The sequence below is a fragment of the Dromiciops gliroides genome, chromosome 1 (genome assembly GCF_019393635.1).
Source record: "Dromiciops gliroides isolate mDroGli1 chromosome 1, mDroGli1.pri, whole genome shotgun sequence".
Taxonomy (NCBI): domain Eukaryota; kingdom Metazoa; phylum Chordata; class Mammalia; order Microbiotheria; family Microbiotheriidae; genus Dromiciops; species Dromiciops gliroides.
The window spans coordinates 97,034,978-97,056,543 of NC_057861.1; the positions used below are offsets into that span (position 1 = coordinate 97,034,978).

Consider the following 21,566-nt stretch of genomic DNA (forward strand, 5'->3'; position numbering starts at 1 on the left):
AATAGGAGAAAAATAACATGTATTATCTTTACTCCACCCCACCTTCCCAGCACTTTGGAAGTGGAAGGTAAAGCCTGTTAGAGTGATTACATTTTTCTACATTATAACTGTTTGTTAGGTAACCATGAAATAAACAATAACCACCTTATCCATTTAATAATAGATAGTGTTGTCGATAGTGTTTTAAGGTTTGCCTATTTGAGGCATCTGAACCTTTCTGCAAACATCACAAAATGCTCAATGAAGAGAACTCTCTTGACTTAAGGGTTAAGGTAGAAAGTGCTGTTTAGCTAGGATCTATGTGAGAGAACCCAATCCCTGTTGATCAATAGGCATTTTGCCCCAGCCTCTGAAGGGCATGGAATCTGTCAGTGTGGAAGGAAATGAGACTATGAGACTATATTGCTTTTGCTCCCATGAAAGGTGGTCCTCCTGGCTCTTGAGGCCACCCTAGCCTTTTGTCGGCCTAATTGGCTATTTCTGCATAATCATGGTATTGTTCTAGATCTGCAAAGATGTCATTGGGGTTCCTACAGCTCAGGTTGCAAAAACAAGCATTGATCCACATAAGTTTCCAGGAGAAACCTGGGCCATCTGGACACTGGAAATTCACAACAATGGTCTTGGACTTGTAGGGGGTGCAGCACCTATTATCTGTGCAGATTCCACAGTACTTGGGCCTGTAGCTATTCATGCTCACACAGCCAGAGATGGTTAAGTTCACTGGATGCTCTGGTTGATACACAGCCAAGCACTTCTTCCCTGGCTAGAGGAGAAGAAAACAAGATTTATTTAGTTTGGTCTTAATAGTACTCTTTGGTTGACTACTTACTTTCTTTTGTCTGAGCCTTTGGCCTCTTCCTTTCTACTTAGGTGATCCTTCTTACCTTGGAATCATATAATTTAAGATTATACAGAATGTTAGAACTGACAGGGACCTCAGAACATAGAATGTTAGAGTTAGAAGAGACTTTAGAACTTGGAATGTTAGAACATAGAATGTTAGAAGACAAAACTGTTAGAGCTGGAAAAGACCTTAGAATGTAGACTATCAGAACATAGAAGGTTAGAGCAAGAAGAGGATTTAGAACTTGGAATGTTAGAACACAGAACACTAGAACATAGAACTTTATAGGTGGAAGTGACCTTAGAACACAGACTATTACAATATAATGTTAGAACTGAAAACATCCTTAGAATAAAGAATGTGAGAACAAGGATTCTATAATGGTAAACCCCAAATGAACTTTAGAAATCACGTTAGTCCATCCATCTTTTCTCATTTTATAAATGAAGAAAATGCCTCCTCCCCCAGCTGCTAGTGCCTTCCCTTCTCAGATTACCTTCCATCTAATCTCTATATATCTTTTATGTATCCAGTTATTTACATTATCTCCCCCATTAGAATGTGAGCTTGAAAGAAGAGACTGTTTTGGTTTTGGGGGGGGGGTTGTCCATTCTTTGTATCCTTAGCACTTACCTCAGTGTATGGAACATAGTAAGTGCTTAATAAATGCTTGTTTACTGACTGACTGATCCCTAGAACTGGGAAGTGACATGTTCAAGGTGAGTTAATATTTGATTCAGCTCTAAAATCTAGGTCTCTTAGCTCTCTCTCATCCCTTTTCCATGTATCACCCTTTAAAAATTTAATTTCCCTTTTTCTTGTTCTTTTCCTAACCATCAAAGAGGGGCTAAGTCATTTGGTGTTCAAAGACCTCCAGTGAAGGCAACACCCCAATCTCCTCCAGTAACATATCATTTGATACCCTCAGCAGAGACATAATGATGGATTTGAAGAACCAGAACGCTTACTCAATGGAACCATTCTGTTCAGTATAACATGTATTTAGTGATATTCCACTTATCAAAGTGGCTATGGATTATTTTTTTTAGTGAGGCAATTGGGGTTAAGTGACTTGCCCAGGGTCACACAGCTGGTAAGTGTTAAGTGAGGCCAGATTTGAACTCAGGTCCTCCTGACTCCAGGGCCGGTGCTTTATCCACTGCGCCACCGAGCTGCCCCATGGCTATGGATTAAAGCCTCGTGTGTGTGTGTGTGTGTGTGTGTGTGTGTGTGTGTGTGTGTGTTGGGGTGGGGTGCAAGGGTAGTGTTGACCTTGTTTTCTCCAAGGCTATTCCCACATACCACACGCTGTCAAGGGTTCTATCACAATGGAGAGGCTATTCTGTTCTAGCAGTAGACTGTATTATTATTATTATTATTATTATTATTATTATTATTATTATTATTATTATTATTATTATTGCCTGAGCGCTAGACCAGCTAAGTATAGAAACACTTATCACAAGTAGGCTAGACAACTCTGTCCTGCCAGAGAGGTGATGAACTTGAAATTCAAAGAGAGACACATACATTTTTGGTCATGGCCAATGTGGGAATTTGTTTTGCTTGAGTTTTTTTCTAATGAGGGTCAGCAGAGGGAGGAATATATTATAACTGTCTATAAAAACAAGTAAATACATTTGTTAACAAACTTCTAAAAAGTGTTCTGAATAATTGGTGAGGACCTTTTCCCCCCCCGTTTTTGGTCCTGGGAGTTGGACAGGACTGCAATGACTCAACCACCACCACCACTACCATGAAACAAAGAAAAATATAAAAGCAAACTTTATCTTGTGACATCCCTTTTTGTTTCCACAGGGATGTTGGCACAATAATGGGGAAAAGAGGCAGAAGTGGTAGTGGGAAAAGTGAGGCTCATACAAAACTAATGCAGAGATGTGCTGGAGCCAGCTCCGGGGGCTTTGAATATATACACCTCAGAAAGGAGTAAAGGCTACTAGTCAGGGCATTATTTTTTATTATTTAGATTTAAGAAAGTGATAGGTAAAATGTTAATAATGCACATTAAATGTGTTATTCATATATTCTACACACCCTCCAAACTGGTTATTAAACATTTACCAGCATATTCCTGCTATGATCCCAAAGAAAATGCAATCAAAAGTGGAAGGTCTAGGCAAAGTGCTAAAAGAAATTTAAGGAGAGATCACATTCAATTGGGGCATGTTATAAAAGAGGGCTTCTTAAACCTGTCCCACTTGTGACCCCTTTTCGCCTGAGAAATTTTTACACAACCCCACATATATAGGTATATAAAATAGGTACACATAACTTTTTACTATCGCCAAATTTTTCACAACCCCCACATTCAGTTACTCAACTCCATATGGGGTGTCGACCCACAGTTTAAGAAGCTTTGGTATAGAAGAGTTCCTAGGGAGGATGGCACTTGAACTAGATCTGAAAGGAAGGGAGGGATTATTAACAGCAAAAGGAGGAGAGGGAAGTCCATTCCTAAGAACCAAGGAACTTGGGGGCAGCTAGGTGGCACAGTGGATTAAGCACTGGCCCTGGAGTCAGGAGGACCTGAGTTCAAATCTGGCCTCAGACACTTGAAATTTACTAGCTGTGTGACCCTGGGCAAGTCACTTAACCCTCATTGCCCCACAAAACAAAACAAAAAAGAACCAAGGGAACTTAAACAAAGACAGAGATATGGGAAAGGGCTTCATGAAATCAGCAGATGGTAAGCAGTCTAGCTGGGTTGACTGTAATGGAATATCATAGATCACAAGTTCATATATGAGGAAACTGAGTCCCACAGAAGTGAAGTGGTTTGCCTAAGGTCAGATAACTAATAAAAGGCAGAGCCAGGATGTAATCACAAAAAACAAAATTAAACTCCTTGAGGGCAAGGGCCTCTTTTTGTATTCCCAGTACAGAGCTTAGTACAGTGCCTGGCTCATAGTAGGTACTTAATAAATGTTTATTGATTGATTTAACTAAGGAGGGAAGGGTTACAAGAAGCCTGATTTTAGCTCAATGTGAGAAACAGATTTCTAATGAAATGAATAAAAACCTACATGTGCCATGAGCTACAGTATGCTTTTTCTAACAAGATAAGTCATCTAGTAATAGAATGGGCCTTTTTGGTGAGGTAGTGAGATCCCTGACACTGCAGGTGTTTAAGCAGAAAACAGATGACTTGTAGAGTTAATCTGAGATTCTGAAATGTAGCCAGACCACATTTTGAGAGAACCCATCTTTTTTTTTTTTTTTTTTGGTGAGGCAATTGGGGTTATGTGACTTGTCCGGGGTCACACAGCTAGTAAGTGTCAAATGTCTGAGTCCAGATTTGAACTCAGGTCCTCCTGACTCCAGGGCCAGTGCTCTATCCACTGCGCCACCTAGCTGCCTTGAGAGAACCCATCTTATTGCAAAGTAGCCCCTACCTTGATGTGCTGGGTCACGTTCACCTCACAGGGTCTCAGATTACACAGGCGACTCTCCTTTGACAATTGGCATCGCTCATTGTTGTTGGAGATTCTGATAGAAATTCCCATCCCACAACTTCTAGAACAGGGGCTCCAGGAAGATGTGTGGACAAGACAATTCTTCTGCCATGACTCAATGTCTCCTTCAGAAGCTGTGGATGACAAGAAGGGAGGGAGGTAAGACGTGACAGGTTGGCTTTGAGATGCTTACAGGACATCCAAATGGAAGTGTCCACTATGCAAGTTGGTGATGTGGGAATGGAGTGAAAGAGAAAGAATGGGGTTAGATATCTAGAATTGGGAATTATCTTCATGATAATGGAACCCACAATAGTTGATGAAGTCACCAAGTGAGAGAGTGTAAAGAGAAAAGAAGTAAGGGTCAAGTACAGGGTCATGGGGTCCATGGATGCCTGCTTCCCCATCTCTACAAACAATAGAGAAATTGGCCTGATCTTCCTAGGAATATTAATGTCTATAAGTGTGAACTTGAAAGCAAGAGGGTAGCACTGAGCAAGTGAAATAATTCCTGGTCTGAAAGCAGGGGAAGTATCCTAATGTTAGTGAAAGGAAGGGCAGCTAAGGGGTACTATGGGTAGAGCTGGCCCTGGAGTCAGGAAGACTCTCCTTCCTGAGTTCAAATCTGGCCTCAGACACTTACTAGCTGTGTGACCTGGGCAAGTCACTTCACCCTGTTTGCCTCAGTTTCTTCATCTGTAAGATGAGCTGGAAAAGGAAATGTCAAACCATTCCAGTATCTTTTTCAAGAAAACCCCCAATGGGGTCATGAAGAATAGGACATGACTGAACAACAGCAATAAAAAATAGAAAGAACAATGGACTAAAGTCTCGGTCCTGCCACTGACTAGGTGCCCCTAACTGGGCACAACTAGATGATGTCTTTTTTTTTTTGTGGGGCAATGAGGGTTAAGTGACTTGCCCAGTGTCTGAGGTCGGATTTGAACTCAGGTCCTCCTGAATCCAGGGCCGGTGCTTTATCCACTGTGCCACCTAGCTGCCCCAACTAGATGATTTCTAAGGTTCTCTCTAGCTGTAATAAATCCCTCATCTAGTCTTGGCTATGATTTTCACCAGCTGTATGGTTCTGGGAAAGCCCTTTTTGGGCCTAGGCTATCTTTGCTATGGATAATGTATATGCCCCCTGCCCCCACCATTGGTTTTTTTGTGAGCATCACATGAAGAGATGTGAAAGTGTTTTGAAAAAACATAAAGTGTGGCCTAAGAGATCAGGTGTTTGGAAACCTTTGGCTTAGGAACTGCATAAAATATGAGTCCATCTTCCTTTGTATCTGTCGGAGACAAAGAGAGGGCAACAGCAAGAGATGGCCTGCTAGAGAGAAAAAAGTAGGAAGAAAAAAAAGCACTGTGCTTGGAGCCAGGAGGGCTCGGGTTTGACTCTTGGCTTTGCCATGTACTTTTTGAGAGACAGTGATGTTTTTCGCTGGCCAAAATACAGTGAGAAAGTCTAAGGTTTCACTGTTGACAGACACAGATAATAAAGATAGGAATGTGGGCCAGGAGAGCTGAGGGGAATGACCTTTCCATCTTCCTTAGCTTTTGTGTTTGTTTGGATTAATTGCTACCCAAATAGGCTTCATTGTTTGGCATCCCCACAGTTCTTCTGAGATTTCTTAGTCTTCCCAAATGGGTTTTAGGGCATAAGATCACCATAAGGGGTTAAAAATGGGAGTTACAAGGGATTTCTACCCCTGAATTAAAAGGGATTTGGTAGGGGCAGCTAGGTGGTGCAGTGGATAAAGCACTTACCCTGGATTCAGGAGGACCTGAGTTCAAATGCAACCTCAGACATTTGACACTTACTAGCTGTGTGACCCTGGGCAAGTCACTTAACCCTCAGAAAAAAAAGGAAAAAAAAGGGATTTGGCTATAGCTCAAGCCAGCCTCCAAATTAAAAGAAAAGACTTAAGTTTAACCTGGAAATGCTCTGCTGGGCTTTTGTTCTGAAACCCCCTTCTTTTGGCTAGGAACCATGCCGTCTTTATCAAGGAGAAACAAGCATGGCCTAGAAGAGCGCAGGAGCCTGATTGTCTAGCTGGTGACTCTGCAGAGATATATCTCAGAAGTTCATAGTGGGAACCCATGCTAAAGATTGATTACAATGAATGGAATTATGTTTAGCAGAGATATAACTTGCCCAGTATTGACCACCAGACCAGTCAGTAAAACAACAATATTCCTAGGGTAGAAAAGAGAGACAAGGACAAGCAGAAAACAGACTGCTGACATCACCTTCACCATCACTACCACCACCATCATCATCATAGCTAATGTTTAGTATTTTCAGGTCTGTAAAAACTTTTATAAATATTACTTCATGTTTATCATCACAACAATGCTGGAGGTAGGTTGCTATTATTATCCCCATTTTGTAGATGAGGAGACTGATGCAATCAGAAGGTGAAGTGACTTGACCATCTAGTAAATATCTGAAGCTGGGATTTGACATCATGGAATAACAGAGTCAAGAGCTGTCCTTGCCATGTGAACGCCCTGGCCACGTTTATCATCACACATGTGCTCTTGTTCCATGCATTCCTTTCTGCACGTGTTCCCTGGATTCATGTTTTCCCTACCAATGAGCACTTTGTGGTGGTTCCCTGATCATATGTATTTTCTGTGGTTGTGTCCTCCCCACTGGTGATATGGCAACATGTAAGAGAATGTTCGTGTATGCACGGAGGAGTTTTCTTTTGGCACTTTATCTGCCATCTTGCTTGATTAAATACCTTTTGTTTGAACGAATGTTTCTTGGGGCTGACTGATAAAAGTAAACACAGGGCCTGGGATTCATGAGTTATGGTTCCGAGTGGGTGTTAAGAAAGAACCTTAGACCCTGGGGTAGTTTATCCGAGGAACCACAGGCCATGTTAGAAAATTGACTTCATTTCTCCAGGTCTTGGTTTCTTCATCTATGAAATGATAGGGTTGGGCTAGTTGATCTCTAAGAGTTTATATTTCTGAGGATAGGGAAGGAGGAGGAGAGAAAAACAAGGAACAAGGAATTTTTTAAAGGAGGAAAGAAAAAAGATAATAAGGACAACAGTGAGAAAAGTGAGGGAGAGAGACAGAGAGAGAGAGGGAGGGAGGGAAGGAGGGAGAGAGAGAGAGAGAGAGAGAGAGAGAGAGATTGAATGACCAAGCTCAGTATCCCTGAAACAATTAGTTTGATTCATAGGATATATTGACTTTTGTTTTGCTTCTGGGTCACCATGGCCCTGAGTCTGCAATAACCAAGGGGCTGCCACTAGAGTACGTGGTGTTGGTTTTCTAGCCAGTCCCAGGAGCAGATCCCCTCCCCCCACGACAATCCCCCATCCATGGCACCACAGGCTTGGCAGAGAGTTGTTGCAACTTGTCTCACTTACCCTGCTTCTCCTGGAGTTATGCATGTGGTAGACAATTGCTTCTTCTTCTTTTTTTTTTTTGTTTATTTGTAGCAGGAATGGACCCTGATTGTCCCTTCTATACTGACTAAGGAAAGGTTTGGTGCTATTCTGGTAGTCAGGAGATCTAGACTCAAATCTCTGATCTAGTTATGTTTTTATGAAAAAAAATCACTTCACTACTCTGACCCTCTGTTTCTTTATCTATAAAAATGGCAATAAGAATATTTATATCACCTAACTCAGGGTTGTTTTGGGGAAAGCACTCTGTAATCATTAAAGTTACATTAGAATAAGCTGAATGTGAGTAGTTCTTTCTTTGTACCTGGCACAGTGCCTGGCACATAGTAGATATTTAATAAATACTCGGTTGATTGCTTGATTCATATTGAAATATGAGCTATTATCATCATACTGTCTGGCATCTCTACCAGCATCTCTGATCCAGTGAAGTTGACTTCTTCACTGAATAAGACGATTCATCTCTTGGCCTTTGGCATTCTCTCTAGCTGTCTACTTTGCCTGGAATGTTCTCCCTCTTCCACTGAGACTACTGACCTCCCTGGCTTCCTTTAAGTTCCAACTAAAATTCCTCCTCCTACAGGAAGTCCTCCCCAGCGCCTCTTAGTTCCAGTACCTTCCATTTGTGAATTATTCTTATTTATCTTGTATATAGCTTATTATATACATGTATGTATAAATGCATGCATTTATGTATGTATGTATGTGTATAGTATACATGTTGTATGATCCTCCATTATTGTGACTTCTTTTAGGGCAGGGACTATCTTTTGCCTCTTTTTGTATCATTAGTACTTAGCACAGTGCCTGACATATGTTTACTAAATGTTTTTTGAATTGAATTGAGTACTAATATGCTGAGCTTGAATTCAGAAGTTCTAACATCATATGATGAGGTGGGAAGAACACTGGACTCAAGTCAGTTTGAATTATGGGTCTTCTCTTTAATGTGGAATTCAGATGAAAATTATTTTTGAGGTCTCTTGTTCTCTGTTCTAATCTCTGTTCTGCTACTACCTTGTTTTAAGTCCTTGAACAGGTCATTTAATTTCTGTGGCAATCACTTTTTTAAAATCAGTAACATGAGGGGTCAGATTAGATGAGCTCTAACATCCCTTCTAGTACTAACAGAAAAATGATATTTTTAAAGGGGAGGAGGGGAGGTATGTACCCATGAGTTGGTCTATGTGGGGAATTCTTGGCATTCCCTCCACTAATATTGATCCACAGCTCCTCTGTAATTTATAGTTGTTGAATCATCTGAGCCACTGACTGTTTAAGTGATGAGAAAGAACTTGAACTTTGCCACTCTTGCTCCCAAGGTCAGCTCTGTATCCTCTACCCCATGATGTTTTTTACCACTCAGTCTTCTCTAGTATATTGTAAACTTTAGGAAGATAGCAATCTTGCTTTAATTTTCTTTGCATCCCATACAGCACTGATGGGTAGAGTGCTAATCACATTGCAGACCCTCAATAATCATCCTACTTTATTAACTGAGTGGTCGGTTGCCTAGTAAACCCATTGTTAGAGTTAAAACTGAAGTCCCAATTCTTCCCAACCTGTCCATCCCGGTGCCAGGAACATTTCATTCCCCTGCCCTTACCTGAGGGAGAGATGTGTCGTGGCAAGGTCTTCCGAGGTTTCTTTGAATCATCACAGACCCACTGCTCACAGCATTGGCCTGCCATCTTGATCCTCTTAGGGTTGGGGCACCAGAGACGTGGTGGGCGAGAGTTGGTGCAGAGTGGAATGCAGCCCACAGCCCCATTGATGCAAGTACAGTTGAACTTGCAGTTGGGCTGGAAAGATTGGCCATTCCTGTACCTCACCCCATCTAGGACACAGCCTACACCAACCATTTCTGCAAATACACAGACAGGAACCACGACCAATAATGGGGCATGGTTCTTAGCAGGGAGGTCACTATAGTATAATAGAAAGAGAATCTTTAGACTCATCAGTTAGGGGGATGAAGGTACCATAGAGGTTATTTGGCCTCCAAGGGGAGAAAAGAACACCTGATTAGGGGTTAGACAGTGAGGGAACTAATAAAGATTGTACCTGGAATACGTGAAAATGATAGGTATGGAAGTGACTCAGTGGTGTGGCTCAAGGAGTGAGAGGCAGAGGCGGAGTGGTCACTTAGTGGTTAGAGCACTGGCCCAGGAGTTAGGAGGACCTACGTTCAAATTTGGCTTCAGACACTTACTAGATGTGTGACCTTGGGCAAGTCACTTAACCCTGTTTGCCTCAATTTAAAAAAAAGGAATGGGAGTCAAGGAATCATATCCTAGCAAATCGTGAGGTTTTAAGCTGCTGAGGGGAGAATAAACACCTCCTGGATGAGTCTAACCCTATGAATTTTCTGCTTTGTGGCAAAGATTCATTGACTTTTCTCTAAGCATGGCTCTGGAATTGAAAAACCTGGGTTTCATTCCTAGATTTGCCATTAGCATGACCACCGACAAATCTCTTTACCTCTTAAAATCTCAATTTCCTCAGTTGTACAAAATGGGGATACAAGTATTTGGACTATCTCCCTAAAATCATAGAATTTCAGCATTGGGAAGGAACTCAACCAGTATAATCTGTAATCCCAACAAAAGTAAATAGCATTTTATGAAGCACTTTCCACAAAGTACTGTGATGTAGATATTCTAGCTACTATTATTCCCATTTTAAAGTTAAAGAAACTGAGGCTCAGTGCTGTTAAGTGACTCAGCTGGTGAGTGGAAGAGTCCAGATTTGAACCTGATCCTTTCTGACTCCAAGTCTAGGAATCTTCACTAGATCATGAAATTTCCTTTGTAGCTTTATTGTGGGAACAGTATGCTATTATCGTAATTAAATGTGATGACTACTATTACAACTAATGATAATAAAATAATGATGATGATAATAATAATAATAATTCTTCCAGTAAAACCCTCCTGGAATGCCTCATGGTGCTATGTAAGTGATTCTGGGTTGTTAAAGCCTCTGTGAATTGATCACAAGCCTTGGCAGGTCCTATAAGTCTGGACTCAGAGCCTTTTGTCCCAGGATCTGGATAATAAACACTTTCTCTTGAGCCGACATAAGGCTAAACCCTGTTCTGTCCCTTGTTTTATAGGACTAGAGGATTGGAGTTGGAGGAAAAATTATACACATCTAGTCCATATGAGGTAACTAGGTAGTTCAGTGGTTAGAGTGCCTAACTCGGAGTCAGGAGGACTTGAGTTCAAATGCAACCTCAGATACTTACTAGCTGTGTGACCCTGGGCAAGTCACTTAACCCTGTTTATTGACTGACTCACTGACCACATTGGAGATAATCTGAAGGGGGTGGGGAAAATCACCAGCAATAAAGAGCATCAGGAAGGCTTTTTATAGATGGTGGGGCATTAAGCATGTTTGTTGTTCAGTTGTTTCAGTTGTGTCCAACTCTTTGTGACCCTATTTGGGGTTTTCTTGGCAAAGATACTGTACTGCTTTGCCAGTTCCTTCTCCAGCTCACTTTACACATGAGGAAACTGTGACAAACAGGATTAAGTGACTTGCCCAGGGTCACTCAGCTAATACGTGTCTGAGGCCAGATTTGAACTCAGGTCTTCCTGACTCCAGGCCTAGCATTCTGTCCTCCGTGCCAACCAGTTGTCCTATTAAGCACAATATGCTTAATAAATGTTTATTGCCTAATTGACTAACTTTAACCCAATTCAACAGATATTTATTAAACACCTACAGAGCCCTGTGCTAGCAATTGGGTTTAGAGAAAGTTTACCTAAGGCCTGTACCCTATGAAATGTACCAAGTGGTCTGGGGACTCTGTTTCTGGTCTGATCAAGGAAAGGTCATTGGAACCACAGAAAGTCAGCTCACCACAGTTCAGGGTCAAGACTCACTTCTCCACATCACATGCCAGCCCTATCTCTGCCTATAGATGTGCTGGCAAACTATTGACACAGCCTCAGCTTCTTCCTCTGTAAGACTGGTGCACACTCAGCTACTTACTACACACCTAGCCAGCCCCACCCTCCAGAAAACCAGGGCCTACCCAGGTATCTTGCCAAATATCCTGTAGTCTTCCCTCTCTTGTTCCTAGAGTAACAATCATAGCAATACTATCATTGCTCCTGGGGAAAGGGTTGGATAATCAACTGTCCTATGGTGCCACTCATAGTCTCTGGGCCTTCCCAGACCAAAACTCCAATTTCTGGGTAGGTATCATTTCCACTGATTAGAATGTAAGCTTCATGAGGGCAAGGCCTATCTCATTTTGTATTTGGAACATAGTAGTCACTTGTTATATTTATTCAGTCAATAAGCATTTTTTTGTTTGTCTTTTTTTTTGGGGGGGGTGGGCAATGAGGGTTAAGTGACTTGCCCAGGGTCACACAGCTAGTAAGTGTCAAGTGTCTGGAGGCTGAATTTAAACTCAAGTCCTCCTGACTCCAGGGCCAATGCTCTATCCACTGCACCACCTAGCTGCCCCCAATAACCATTTATTAAGTACCCCAAAGCCAGGCACTGTGTTAAGCACTAGGGATACAAAAAGAGGTAAAAGACAGTCCCTGCCTTCAAGGAGCTTACACTGTAATTGGCAAGATCATATTCATTCACTGATTCAGCCAGCCAGCCAGCCAGCCATTCATTCATACAGGGATCATCTAAGATTCCTTTTAGCTCTATTATTCTATGTTTTATATTATGTTTCAAATCCCAGCTCCATTGCCACCTCCTCTCTGAAGCCTTTCCTGATTTTTTTCATGAAAAAGAATCTTTCCCTCATCCTAAGTTTCAAAGCACTTTGTATTTTCTTTATGCATTAATCATATTTGAATTATTATTATAGTGATTTTGCCACAGGTTATATTTTCCCAATTAGACTATAGAGTAAGCTCATTGAGGGTTGAAACTATCTTATTTACCATCATGGGACAAACTTAGGGAAGTACCTTTCTCTTCCTATTATGTTTCCTTCTCCAAAGAGCATGCAACAAATTCAGCAAGCAATGCGTTTGTTTTGGTTCCTTTTGAGTACTACTATTAAATGCCTACTGTTTTCCTCACTGTGTAGTGAAGACTGTGCCACAAGCACACATAATTCTAGTAAAATATATTGGGGGTTCACAAGAGGCAAATAAAGTACTATGTGAAGTCTGAGGTGAGAGGTTGCTGCTAATTGTGGGGAGGCAGAGAAGTGCTTCTGGAGGGGGAGGCACTTTGTAGGGCTTTAGTAGGTGTAAGTGTAGGTATTTACTGGAGCAGGGGCAGGACAGACATTCTTTGCACAGGGATCAGCATGTATAGAAGCAGGAAAACCTGGGGTCCTGGAGGATCAGAACTCTCCCAGTTTGACAGGAGCTCAGAGTATACAAAGCAGAGGAATATGACAGGAGGCTGGAAAGGTGGGGTGGCACCAGACTGTGGAGGGCCTTCACTGCCAGGCAGGCATAAGGGAGCCATTGCCCAGTCTTGAGCAGAGGAGTGGCATGATTAGCATCTATGCACAAGGGAGCTAAACCTAGCAGCTTACTGTAGGGATGTCACTTACGTGCACACACTCCTATTGCGTACCTCGGGCGGTCCCCACTGTAGTCGCAGTACAAACCCCGGTGAGGGTCACAAGTGGCTGCCTCTGTGCAGTTGTCACCAAGCTGCTGGGCGCACATCTTGCAGCACTCACAGCCATCAGTGATCAGGCTGATACCAGCGGGGCATCGGGGTGGGGTTGGGGGGCACTCACATGGCCACTTACAGAACTGAGGGCGTGATGAGGTGTCCTCCACAGGGACTGAGGTTTGGGGCATGATAGTAGAAGACTGGATAAGGGCCTGCAGGGGGGAAAAAGAGGGAGGGGAGAAGAGCACAAAATGTTAGATCTCAATGGGATGTTACTGCTCATTTTAGTCTAGCCCCTTTGTTTTACAGAAAAGGAAACCAAGTCCCAGAGAATAGGATTGCCCATGGTTAGAAAGCAGAATTAGGACTAAAATCCAAGTCTCCTGAATCCCAGTTCAGTGCTTTCCCCATTATTACAGGACTATTGTGCTGGGGCAGCTACGTGATGCTATGGATTGAGGACTGGGCTCTGAATCTGGAAAACTCCTCTTCCTGAGTTCAAATCCAGTCTCAGACACTTCCTACCTGTGTGACGATGCTCAAGTCACTTCACTCTGTTTGCCTCGGTTCCTCATCTATAAAATGAGCTGGAGAAGGAATGGCAAACCATTCCAGTGGCTTTGCCAAGAAAATCCCAAACGGAGCCATGGAGAGTCAGATAAGACTGAAATGACTGAACAACAACAACAACAGTGCCAGTAGTGGTGCTGTCCAACTGGAAATGTCTTCTGGTGCCAGTTCCATTCTATTCACTTACATTGAATTGCATACCACTTCATTCTATTGCATCCCACTGTCCTACTGTGTCCCAGTGCATCCCACTACATCCAAGTGTAGTGTAGCCCACTGTGTCTCACTGTATCCCTCTGCATCCCATCACATTCCATTTCATCCCATGTCTATTAAGCACCTATAATGCTAAAACGATCATTGACCCATATCTGTCCTCATGAAGCTTTTAGTTCAGTTGGTTAATAGAGGGCAACAGATACAAATAATTATAACAGGGATATGATAATGAACAGTGCAAGGAAGGAAAGATCACTTATAGATGGGGAGAACAGGGACAGATGAATGGATTATGTACCACCTGAGCTGGGCCTTGAAAGAAGGGGAAGATTTAAGGCGGGGAGTGGGAAGACTGTTCTGGGCTAGGGAGACAGGATGAGCTAAGGTACAAAGGCAGGAAAGGACAAGATTTGGGTTTGGCAAGCAGGTCAGTTTTTTTGGAATGTTGATTGTGCAAAAAGGTGATAAGGCTAGTATTGGAGCCAAGTTGTAGGCGGCTTTGAATATAAGGCTTAGAAACTGGTATATTATTTGGTCAATGGGTAGGGGGAAGGGGAAAGGAGGAAGGGAGAGAGTCAGAGGGCTTACTGGAAGGAAGAAGACCTCAAAGTCAGGAGGAAAACCTGAGTTTCAATTATGCCTCTAACACACACATGGGCCGGATGGCTTTGGCCAAGTCACTTGACCTCTGAGTTGTGAGAAAATAATGGGATTTAGCAGATACTCAAAGGCTCACCTGGAGATTAATCTAAACTGATTGAATTAAGTGAGAGTGATGGACTGCTGATTAGCCCACTTCAAGTTAACTAGATTGTAAGCACACCTGGCTACCCCTTAAGAAGGTATGTTCTCAGAAGCTAAGGACTTCGAACTCACCTCAAGACCACCTTCAAGTCGAGTGAACCAATGGATTTGGATGATGTCTACCAATCAGCTTGAAGCAGTGTGTAAGGACCACTTCTGCTCCAGACCTATAAAAAGCTTCCATACTCAGTTTGAGAGGAGTTCATGGTTGAAGCAGGCTCATGGTGGAGGACTTGAGGAAGAACCAGACCAGGCTGGAACTCTAGGCTAGATAGGCCTTTTCTCAACTCCATGTGTTCCCTTTTTCCTGATACTTAGTATGCTTAAATAAGTGCTTAATGCCCAAAGACTGGTGCTAAAGCTTCTAATTTAAGGCGACCACACATTTAGATTTTAAACATCGCAGAGTCCCCCCAGGAAACCATTTTGGACCATTAGAATGTGGCCTCCTTGAGAGCAGTGACTGTCTCTACTTTTCAATTTATAAACCCGGCACTTCTCATATAGTAAGTGCTTTACAAATGCTTTTTCATTCCTCCAATCATTCACTGGACTATAAGGTGCTGAGCTGAGGCTGAACTGCATTGGTGCAGGGAATTGCTTCTCTGGGAGCTCCCTAAACCAATGAAATCACAGGCTTAGTAAAACAAACAAGCAAGCAAATTATCCTGACCCCACCCGCAGATAGGCATGGGGAGACATATGGTAAGATGTTATTTGGTTCATATGTTTTTGAAGAAGGTAGAAACATAAGCCCATAGACATACAACAGGAAGGAACAGTAGAGGCCTTATAGTCCAAACCTCTCATTTTACAGGTGAGAAAACGGAGACCCAGGGAGAGTAGTTGACTTGCCTAGGGTCACACAGGGACTAAGCAATCAGAGGTAAGATTTGAGCCCAGCTCCTCTGACCCCAGAGCTAGGGCTCTTCCCACTGAACCCAACTGCTTCCCAGAAATGATCAGAACTGGAAAGGACTTGAAAATCTATCTAGCCTGTTCACCTCATTTTACCGAGGCCCAGAGGGAGGGAAAATGACTTGCCCAAGATCATACAATTATTCAGTGGCAAAGGCAGCCCTAGAGCTCACCACATTTTCATTTCCATAAAGGTGGAGCTTTGTTGTGAAAGGGAAGATTACCTTCCCAGTCCTCCAGGGCCTGAGCAGAGTAGTCTATAGCTTTTACTTTGGAAAGCTAAGCTGGTTGAGGGAGCAAGCAATGAGCTCAGCTCATTTGACATACTAGGTCAGAGTTCACCTTAGAGGTATTGCCTTTTTTTTTTCATCTTCCTGTTTAAATGCCACAAATCCAGTCCATTAGTCCCCAAATACACACTCCCCAAATACACACTCCCCCCCCCCCACGGTCACTCCCCTGGACTTAGCCAGTTGCAGCTACAGTAAGCTTACAGCTAGCAGCAACATCCCTTATAAATATGCTGGGGATATAGAAGTATAAGCATAAAGCTCAACATTTTAGAGGAGTCCAACAACCTGCTCATTTTATAGATAAGAACTAGACCCACAGAAATTATGTGACTTGTCTGTGGTCACATGGCTAATAAATAACAGAGCCATGACCCGAGGTGCTCAGCACAGTGCCTAGCACACAGTAGGCACTTAATAAATGCTTATTAGCCCAAAGATCTAAGCTTTTAGAACAAAAACTCATTATTTGACAAATACTGCTGGAAAACAGTATGGCAGAAACTAGGTATAGGCCAACACCTTACACCATATACAAGATAAGGTCAAAATAGGTGCATGATTTACACATAAAGGGTGATACCATAAGTAAATTAAGAGAGCATGGAATAGTTTTTATCTGTCAGATTTATAGACAGAGGAAGAATTTAGGATCAAAGAAGATATAGAGAGCAATTCAAAATGTAAAATAGATAATTTTGTTTATATAAAATTAAAAAGTTTCTGCACAAACGAAATGAATATAACTAAGATTATAAGGAAAGCAGAAAACCAGGAAAGAATTTTTCAACAAGTATCTATCTGTGATAAAGGTCTCATTTATCAAATAGAAAGAGAACTGAGTCAAATTTATAAAAATACAAGTCATCCCCTAATTGATAAATGGTCAAAGGACAGGAACAGGCAGTTTACAAAGAAATCAAAGCTATCTATAATCATATGAAAAAATGTGCTAGATCACTATTGATCAGAGAAATGCAAATTAAAACAACTCTGAGACTAAAACAACTATCAGAGTGGCAAATATAACCAAAAAGGAAAATATTGGATGTCGGAGGTGTCAGGGATGTGGGAAAACTGGGATTCTAATTCACTGTTGGTAGAAGTGTGGAAAGATCCAATCATTCTGGAGAGTAATTTGGAACTATGTCCAAAGGGCTATCAAACTATACCTATTCTTTGATCCAGCAATACGACTGCTAGGTTTATATCCCAAAGATAACCCCCCAAAAGAGGAAAGAGACCTATCTGTACAAAAATATTTATAGCAGTTCTTTTTGTGGTGGCTAAGAATTGGAAATTAAAGGAATACCCAGCAATTCGGGAATGGCTAAACAAGCTATGGTATATGATGGTGATGGAATATTATTGTGCTATAAGAAATGACAAACCAGATGATTTCAGAAAGGCCTGGAAAGACTTATATGAACTGATATATAGTGAAGTGAGCAGAACCAGGAGAAAGTTGTGCACAGTAACATCAATATTGTTTGATGAAGAATTGTGAATGACAACTATTCTCAGCAATACAATGATCCAAGACAATCCCAAAGGACTAATGATGAAGCACACTGTACACCTCCAAAGAAAGAACTGATATTGATTGAACACAGACTGAAGCATGCTATTTTTCACTTTCTTTCATTTTTTCCTTTTATTTGAGTCTCCTTATACAAAACGACTAATATGGTAATATTTTACATAATTGTACATTGTATAACCTGTATCTGATTGCTTATTACCTCAGAGAAGGATGAGAAGATGGAGGGAAGGAGGGATAGAATCAGGAACTCAAGATTTTAAACAGAAATGTCTATTATTAAAAAGAAACCAAGGGGGCAGCTAGATAGCACAGTGGATAAAGCACTGGCCCTGGATTCAGGAGTACCTGAGTTCAAATCTGGCCTCGGACACTTGACACTTACTAGCTGTGTGACCCTGGGCAAGTCACTTAACCCCCATTGCCCCGCAAAAAAAAAAAAAAGGAACCAAAATATCAAATGAACAAAGTGAAATCATAAAACCAAAAGAAATAAACAGAATTGCCACAACCTAAAAAAAATGTTTATTAGATTGGATATAATGAGACCCTGGGAGAAATAGAAGGTGATGGTGGTTGTTGTTGTTGTTGAGTTGTTTCAGTCCTATCTGACTCTTAGTGACTCCATTCAGGGTTTTCTTGGCAGAGATACTGAAATGGTTTGCCATTTCTTTCTCTAACTCATTTTATAGATGAGGAAGCTGAGGTAAACAGGGTGGAGTGACTTTCCCAGGGTCACAGAGCTAGTAAGTATCAAGGCTATATTTGAACTCAGGTCCTCCTGACTCTAGAGCCAGTGCCCTGTCCAGTGGTACCACCTAAATGCCTTATGATAGAAGGTCTAGGTATTAATAATAATATTGTTGGTGATGATGGTGATGATGGTTAATGTTAGCTGAAGGTCAGTTGTCAATGGTAACAAATATCCAGACATGGTGATATAATTGTATCGCATGACCCTCAAAGGAGGGTCTCTCCACTTTGCCACCTAGCTGCTCTCACTTAACTTCTTAGTCCTTGGTTTCCTAAGATGTAAAATGAGGATGTTGTACTGGATGGCTTCTGAGGATGCTTCCAACCCAATACCTCTGTTTATGCGAACCTATGAAGCTTAGTTCATCATTCCATTGGGAAGACCCTGCCAGAGGCAGCTGTGAAAGTGGGGAGAAGATCACAGGCCTGGCAATCAGGTAAAGATTAAATTGCTGAAAGAAAGAAAGAAAGAAAGAAAGAAAGAAAGAAAGAAAGAAAGAAAGAAAGAAAGAAAGAAAGAAAGAAAGAAAGAAAGAAAGAAAGAAAGAAGGAAGGAAGGAAGAAAAAGGAAGGAAGGAAGAGAAAAGAAGGAGAAAAGGAAAGGGAAGGAAAGGAAGGAGGGAAGAAAAAGGTAAGAAGGAAGACAAAGAAGTAAGGAGCATTTATTTAATAACTACTATGTGCTAGGTACTATGCTAGGGTTAGGGATGCAAATGCAAAAGCAAGACAGTCCCTTTCCTCAAGAAGTTTGCATTAGTGCATGCGTGTGTGTGTGTGCATGGGCATGTGTGTGTGTGTGTGTGTGTGTGTGTGTGTGTGTGTGTGTGTGTGAATACATACAGAGAAGTGGTAGCCAGGGAAAGTTGCTCTGGTCTGGGAAGTCCTGGGGACAGGAGGTAGAACAGTATAACAGTCTGTGGGCATGCTCTTTCCAGAAACAGTGGTAGAGTTGATTTGATTAGTGGCCCCAGAGTAGGAAAGCTGTGATGGCAGGGAAAGGGATGATTAGGTGGTCCTCCACTCATTGTGCTAGCAGGGTGGACAAGAAGATAGCTGGGATGAAGCATTTTCAGGTCTAAGGCTGACTTAATATAGCAGGCTCTTAATAGGACCAAGGAAGGAAGGAAGCATTTATTTAAAAAAAAAAAAATTGGGGGTGGGGTGGGGTTGGGCAGGACAATGAGGGTTAAGTGACTTGCCCAAGGTCACAAAGCTAGTAAGTGTCAAGTGTCAGAGGCCAGATTTGAAATCGGGTCCTCCTGAATCCAGGGCGGATGCTTTGTCCACTGCACCTCCTAACTGCCCCCCAGGGAAGCATTTATTAAGAGCTAATTAGGGGCTAGGCTAAGAACTTTACAAGCATTATCTCATTTGAAATTCTCACAATAACACTGTGAGGTAGGTGATATCATTATTCCCATTTTACAGTTGGGGAAACTGACATAAAGACTGTGATTTGCCCAGAATCACACAGATAAGTAAGTTTTCTGAGACTTCATTGGAACTCAGGTCTTCCTGACTCAGCCAGTCAAGCATTTGTGAAGCTTTTACTATGTGCTAGGCATCATACTAAGCTCCGGGAATACAACTAAAGGCAAAAGACTGTGTCCAACCTTAAGGTGCTTACAATGAAAAGAGGGAAACAACATGCAAAAACCCAGGTACAAACGAGTTGAAAGCAGGGTAAATTGGAGATCATCAACAGAGGGAAGGAATTGGGAAAAGCTTTCAGTTGAAAGTGGGATTTTTTTTTCAGGGCAATGGGGGGTTAAGTGACTTGCCCAGGGTCACACAGCTAGTGAGTGTCAAGTATCTGAGGCCAGATTTGGACTTAGGTACTCCTGAATCCAGGGCCAGTGCTTTATCCGCTGTGCCACCTAGCTGCCCAGGACTTTGACTTGAAGAAATCAGGGGAGCTGGGGAGGCAGAGGTGAGCAGAGAGAGTATTCCAGGTATGGAGGACAGTCAGTGACAATACCTGGAGACCAGAGATGGAGTGTCTTATTTGAGGAACAGGAAAGAGGCCAGCCCAGCACTCTGTCCTAGCTGCTCAGTAGCTCCAAATGGGGAGAATGAGGTCCCACTCAATTTAAGATTCTAGGTACTTCTCAAACTCTTCTTTGTAATATTCACAATTCCATCGTGCTTTTAGTTTTACAAAAACACTTTACTTCTAGCAACCCTATGAGATGGGCAGGACAATTTATCATTACCCCATTTTACAGATGAGAAAAGTGACTTGCCTATAGTCAAATAGCTGTTAAGTATCAAAGTGAAGATTAGAACCCAGGTCTCTTATTCCCAAGGTCAATGTACTCCTTAAGGTTGGAGACTATTCTACTTCATTTGTCCCCACATTACCTTGCTCAGTGCTGGGCTACACAAGCAGGTGATCAGTAAATATTTATTGGATAGAATAATAATCAAAATAGCTGAGATTTTTATAGCACTTGATGGTGACAAACCCCATCCACCCAGACATGAGAGGAAGTGGGAAGCTGGCTAAAATACCAGACTGGGAATCAGAAAGACCTGGGTTTAAATTATACCTCAAAAAAACAAAAAACAAAAAACAAAGCTGTGTGATCTGAGGCAAGTCACTTAACCTTTCTGAACCTTGGTTTCCTATTTGTAAAATAATGATGGTACCACTAACCCCAGAGGATTGTTGTGAAGATCAATACTGCATGTAAAGTGCTTCCAAAGCCTTAAAGTATAATTATCATGCCATTTGTCCCTCATGTTAACCCTCTGAGGGGGGATAGTATAAATATTATTACATTTATTTTACAAACAACAAATGCCTGAGGATCAGAGGACTTCATAGTCATTTGTCTAAGGTCACACAGCTACTGAATTATGCCAGTGGTGGCCTTAAAACCCAAGACTTCCTTCCATTGCACCATATTGTTAGATTATCGTTAGGAAAGCATCTCTGGAGTTTGCTTCATCCTCTTGTGAATGCTGGCAGATCGTAAGATTTAGAGGTGGAAGAGACCTCAAAGATACTCCTAGTCTCTCATTCTACAGATGGGAAACTGAGGCCCAGACGAAGGAGGCAACTATAGGGCTTATCCCCTATACCAGTTGTAGAGCTGAAAGATTCCCAGAGAGAGG

At 41.9% G+C, this 21,566-nt stretch overlaps 1 protein-coding gene across 1 annotated transcript in view; it reads right to left on the reverse strand.

The window, feature by feature from the left end:
* CCN4 (cellular communication network factor 4) overlaps positions 1–21,566 on the reverse strand; it is a 45,213-nt gene continuing 23,647 nt past the window's right edge. The window contains exons 2-5 of the mRNA XM_043978611.1: positions 13,288–13,567; positions 9,355–9,612; positions 4,261–4,454; positions 1–766 (exon numbers count right to left, since the gene is read on the reverse strand). Of these exons, the coding sequence (XP_043834546.1) occupies positions 467–766; positions 4,261–4,454; positions 9,355–9,612; positions 13,288–13,567 (1,032 nt within the window). The 3' untranslated portion in view covers positions 1–466. The remainder of the gene's footprint in view (positions 767–4,260; positions 4,455–9,354; positions 9,613–13,287; positions 13,568–21,566) is intronic.